Below are 5,560 nucleotides of genomic sequence, written 5' to 3' on the forward strand. Positions count from 1 at the left end.
TTTTATCTAACTCTGGACCCGTATTAAGTCATTTTGACCAGCTTTGGTGTTTTTCTGACAGTTCATCGCAGGTCTGAGTCTCTTTCTGAAGCGCTCAGTGTGTTAAAGTCATGTGGGCGTTTGTCCCTCTGCTGTGTCTGACAGGCTCTGGAGTTCAGCGCCAAAACATCAGACGGGAAACACTGTGCGAAGGTCAGTCACTGCTGCTGCCTGAAAGTAAAGGTTCCTCAGAGCTCCATCACCAGCTGAAGAACCTCTTTATTTAGGGGCCGGTTCTTCATGATGTGGTTCTTTTAAGGTCTCTGATGTTTGTTGGAGTTCTTTAGTTCTTTGGCAGCGAACAGCATGAAATCAGAGCTGCAGCTGAATGTTGCTTCATTGTGGATGGATCATTTGGTCGATACAACCTCAGAAAACAGAGAAAGGTTCATCACAGTTTGTTCTGTCTGACAAAGAACCCGAAATAAGGAATGTGTTCTGATGGAAGGAACCCAGAAATGCTTCTTACATTTGCAGCTCAGTCATGTGGTCAGACCAGTCTGGGTTTATAGTTTTCAGTTTGGAGCCACACGTTAGTTGGTTTTACGTTCTATGTTCTCCTCACTGCGACTGACTTTGTGTTTGTCTCATCTACAGATAGTTTGTGTTCTATTCTTTTAACCTGCACAGAATAGTTAGACTTGAAACGCTCATACAACCATTCATTTAGTGAACTTACTGAGGAACCATTTAAAACAGGCTCTTTACCGAACCAGGTGGGTGGTTCTTTGGAGTGCTACTTATGGTTCATGAAGGAACCCTTTTCAGATGGTGCCTTTATGAACATCTAATGATGTGATTTTTACGGTTCTTTAGTTCCGTATTTCTTCAAACAGTTCTTTACAGAATCCCCACCGGTGCTTCATAGAACAGTTTGAAGACATACGTAGCTGAAGGGCTTCTTCCCAGAAGCTTCTTTGTGGAACTAAAAGTTACGGTGGCCGGGAAGTGCAAAACAAGTTTACAAGTAAAATCAACCGGAAAGAGAAGGTACCGACTCTGGGATTGGACCGGAGGTGGTGACGGGCAGCGGCCAATCAGAGCTGCTGTTGTCATTTATGGAGTTCATGGTGACCCAACATGGACAGCGACAGAGGGACACATGAGCCGACTAACGGGGCTACAAGCCGGCTTCATTCAGACCTCAGGCTGATGTGAACATCGCGTGAACACGACATCACGTCGTCGTCACAGCGTCCGAGTGTCCCTCATTAAAACATCTGCTGCAGCACATCTGGTCCCCTGAAAAATTCTAAAGACCGACCACACGAGAAACAAAACCGCGTTAATCTGCTCATGTGGGAGCCACACATCTTGGGTCACCATGAACTCCATAAATGAACACAGCAGCTCTGATTGGTCGCTCCCCGTGACCAGTTCTGGTCCAGTCCCAGAGCCGGTACGTTCCCTTTCCGGTTGATTTTACTTGTAAATTTGTTTTGCGATTCCACTGTAAAAAATGGTTCTTTTGTTGCGTCACAGTGAACCAGAGTCTCTGGTTCCAGATGGAACCTTTCTGTGTGAAATCACTGATCACAGTTTGATCTGAAAGAACCCAGCTGAGAACTGAAGCTGTGAGCCAGGAAACAGGTTCTAACCTTCAGATGTTCCTCCACAGAAGCTGAAGCTGATGGCGGAGCGGCGTCTGAGGAACAACCCAGCAGACGGCGCCTCCTACGGCATTCTGGGATACGTGGCCCAAGCTGAGGGCGACTGCAGGAGGGCGGCAACGTTCTACGAGAAAGCTCTGCAGAGAGACGCCGAGAACACCGAGTACCTGTCGGTTCTGTGTGAGCTCCGTCTGCAGCTGGACTGAGTCTGCAGCAGCATCTTCATCTCTACGGAACCAAAACACAACACAACAAGAGCATAACACAAACGTAACAAGAACCTCTCAATAAACTGTTAGCATCAGGTCGGAGAAAGCTGCACGAGGAGAACCGAGTCTGAGCTCCTCTGACTGGACGCTCAGGGTCCAGGTTGGTTTTGGAAAACGTTCAGTTCATTCTAGTCAAAGACATCAGACAGTCTGCTTCCAACAGGTTTCAGGTGTTTCTATATCAAGCTTAACTCATTTCAAACATGTTCTGTATCATTCTGGAGAAGTTTTGATTCACTTTAGATGATCTGACCTAATTTTAGACGAGTTTTAAGACGTTTTGGACAAGTTAGTTTAAATGTGGGCACTTTTGAACTCATTTGGATGAACCTGGACCAGCTGACGTCGCTTCATATCAGCTTGTATGTGTGGTGCATGTTGGTGATGATGGATTAAACCTGGTGCTGATGAAAGCTCTCCACATGTCAGCGTGGTTCACTTGCTTCACCTGTTGACTCGTTAATGCGTCGCAGATCTTCAGCGGTGGTTCAGAGGTTTCCACTTTTATTTCTTTATGGAGGGAGCCTTGCTGCTTTAATTAATAATCTATAGAAAATAGAGATTTGTTCTCTGTGCGACCTCTCAGGCCTCAGATCCAGAGTCAGGTCCTTATTTGACCTGATCAACCCTGGTCTCAGTAACCAAGCTGGACAGACAGAAAGTAGTACTGTAGGTGCCCACTGATTTAAAACCAGAGCCTGAGATGTAGGGAGTAGCACTCGGGTGGAATTAACCTTTAAATTACAAGGACTTGTACAAAAACCTTTAAATCCATAATTTGCTAGAAACTTCTGTTTGGGTGGAATAACTTTAAAACCATAAATACATGAAGTCGTCCTCTGACTGGAATCCTCCTGAAGTCAGCCTTTGACATCACCGGTCCTATTCCAGGTGGAACCTCTAAAGCAGGAAGTCGCAGCTACAGTGATGCTCCGCGGCAGCAGCAGGGGGCGCTGTGGTGCTGCAGACAGAAGAGCAGAGCTCAGGTGGACAGGTGTGTGAAGGTGAAGGAACAGAACCGGTCCGAGTTCTGAAGGAACCGAACACTGGAGGAGTGTGTTTTTATCAGACTGAAGGCAGCTGAGTCTGGCCACGGCCGCGACCAGGTGGGTTCTGGGAGCAGGACAGGTGAAGGATCCACAGGAGGAAGTTCTGAATGTGATAAATGTCACAGAATGTGTTCTGAATCCAAACCACACTCACAATAAACAGACTTACAGGTTTCACATATCCAGGATCTTTTTATTGTCACCGGGTTCTACTGAACCCGAGTTCCGTTAATGAACAGAACCTGAACACGAAAACACCGAAAACAACTGCAAGGAATAAAAAACATTCTGTGACCAGAAAGAACCAGAAACCATCCACACAAGAGAGCAGAGTTCAGAACCAACATGAAGCTGTGTTGGTGTCACTGCTGGCTGGTTCTGTGTGGTCGTGTTGCAGTGAAGTCCAGTTGTGTGTCCTCGGTGGTGTTCAGGACGTCGTCCACTCGTCTCTGCAGCTCAGCGTCCAGCAGCGACGTCCCCACCAGGAAGTGGTCCTGAAGAACAACAACAGGCTGATGACGTCCACGAGACCTTCAGTTCTCAGAACCTTCCCCAAATCACAGAACTTATCAAAGAACCGTCTGTCCAGACAGCAGAGAACATTCCCACAACGTTCCCGACAGGTTCTGATAGTGTTTTAAAGAAACAACCACAAGCTAATTGATGAAAGAACGTTTAAAGAACGTTCCAAGTGAAACCTAACGTTTCCCTGCAAATCCTCGAACAGTTTGCTGTTAAAGTACAGATAACAGTGATGATGAGGAGTTCTGTGTTTACATCAGAGGAAACCGGATCTGACGGAGACGCCGTCAGAAGCTCAGGAAGGACGTTCCCACGGCAACATTCAAACGTTCTCAGGGTGTTGTTAGGGAACTCTACCCTGCCTCTCAGAAGAACGCTCTAGGAACGAAAGACAACTAGTGCTCAGGACGTTCTCACCACGTTTTCAGAACAAAGCAGCTGCCGGGTGCTTTAACGCCTCCGGACCGCAACCAAACACCTGAGACCCACCATCAGACCTGAAGGAACCTTTCAGTTGGACCTCCAGGGTGCGTCTGATGCTCTCACCTTCTTCTTGGAGGCGGGCGGAGCTACAGGGGGGTTAAAGGTCATGTCTCTGACGCTGTAGTCGTGGAACAGTTCCACCGGAGACCTGCACAGGAACCACATGCTTAGATTCTAGTCACGAGTTCTGAAGGAGGTTCTGTTTAGTAAAACAACAGTCGGTACCTGCGGCTCAGATCCACACTGAGCGCCGCGGAACCGTCGCTGGGAGCTCCGAGACTCAGGTGGACCGCGAAGCGACGCACAACCGGGTGGTAGTGTCTCTGTAACACACACAGACACACACAGACACACACTGCTGATGGGATCTGTGACTGTAGTGNACAGACACACACGGTGTGTGAATGGCCCTTTACGGTGTCTCAGGTAGATGATGTCATCAGGTGTGACCTGTGTGCAGGTGCAGCATCCCTGCGGCTCCTCTGCTGAGCTCCATGCTGAGGTTCTGGGGGAGAAGGGCTGGACGCTGCTCAAGTTCTCCAAGTCGTTGTACCAGGAAGCCGGCCAGTGTTTCCAGCGAGCCCTGCAGCTGCAGCCCGACAGCTGGGAGTGGAACGCCGGCTACGCCATCGCTCTGTTCCGCACAGAACCTTCGCTGGTCCGGTTCCCCAGGGCGACTTCGTAGCTCCGTTTGAAACTAACCATGAGGAAGCGGGCCTGGTTCTCATTCTTCTGTTAAACAAAAAACAAACAGAAAGTTTAAAGTTTAAAACAAAAAGTAAAAACAAATCAATCAAAGTGTTTTTCTTTCTTGGTTAGGAACTGGAACAGAACAACGGGCCTCTTTCTCACCTGTTCTTGGGTCCAGTTTAGTTTGTTTGTTTTAAACCAAGAATGAGAAAACAGGCCCATATTTGGATTTTGGTTCTGTTCTGATGGACCCACTTACTTGTCTTTACATTAAATAAACCTTTTCTCTCTTTTTTTGTTTTTCACTTTCAAACCAAACCACAAAGCGTTTGGTTGTGGTTCGGTTCTGGTGGAACCTTCGGCTCTCTGTTTAGTTTGTCGTCGTTCTTCAGCCTGTTTGTTGTTTTTCTGTCTCAGGCTGACGATCAGACAACAGACGATCAGTACTTCAGCTGTAGGTTCTGCCCACATGAGCGGGTCAAACCTTCAGCTGATCCATGAGTGATCTGTTCAGGATTTGATCAGAACCACTGATGCGTGTGATCTGATCTGCAGGACGCTTTAGGAGCGACTCCTGAAGAGTCACCGGCAACCAAACAGCTCCGCCGAGCCGTAAAGTTCTGCCCCGACGACGGCGTCCTGATGTCCATGTTGGCTCTGAAGCTGGTACACCAACACAAACACCGGGAGGCGGAGGTTCTGGTGGAGCGAGTTCTGGCGGTTGGACCCGACGACGACGACCAGGTCATCCGCTACGTAGCCAAGTACCTACGAATACAGGTAGTTTTCAGACAGCACCTGGAGTTCATAAGGAACAAGGACGATATTACAGTCTGGTTCTACTGGGTCAGTCTGGTTCTACTGGGTCAGTCTGGTCCTTCTGGGTCAGTCTGGTCCT

The 5,560-nt window shown here is 48.2% G+C and overlaps 1 protein-coding gene and 1 long non-coding RNA gene across 2 annotated transcripts in view; one reads left to right on the forward strand and one right to left on the reverse strand.

Annotated features, from left to right (window-relative positions):
• The first annotated feature begins 45 nt into the window (after positions 1 to 45).
• LOC103374691 (uncharacterized) lies at positions 46 to 2,336 on the forward strand. The gene is made up of 2 exons (XR_521142.1): positions 46 to 192; positions 1,658 to 2,336. It is a non-coding gene; the product is annotated as an uncharacterized LOC103374691 (long non-coding RNA).
• An 803-nt stretch (positions 2,337 to 3,139) lies between these two features.
• noc3l (NOC3-like DNA replication regulator) overlaps positions 3,140 to 5,560 on the reverse strand; it is an 11,155-nt gene continuing 8,734 nt past the window's right edge. The window contains exons 15-17 of the mRNA XM_008304811.1: positions 4,198 to 4,295; positions 4,036 to 4,120; positions 3,140 to 3,461 (exon numbers count right to left, since the gene is read on the reverse strand). Of these exons, the coding sequence (XP_008303033.1) occupies positions 3,330 to 3,461; positions 4,036 to 4,120; positions 4,198 to 4,295 (315 nt within the window). The 3' untranslated portion in view covers positions 3,140 to 3,329. The remainder of the gene's footprint in view (positions 3,462 to 4,035; positions 4,121 to 4,197; positions 4,296 to 5,560) is intronic.

Source organism: Stegastes partitus, unplaced genomic scaffold (assembly GCF_000690725.1).
Source record: "Stegastes partitus isolate 25-593 unplaced genomic scaffold, Stegastes_partitus-1.0.2 Scaffold2328, whole genome shotgun sequence".
In the NCBI taxonomy this organism is placed as follows: Eukaryota; Metazoa; Chordata; class Actinopteri; family Pomacentridae; genus Stegastes; species Stegastes partitus.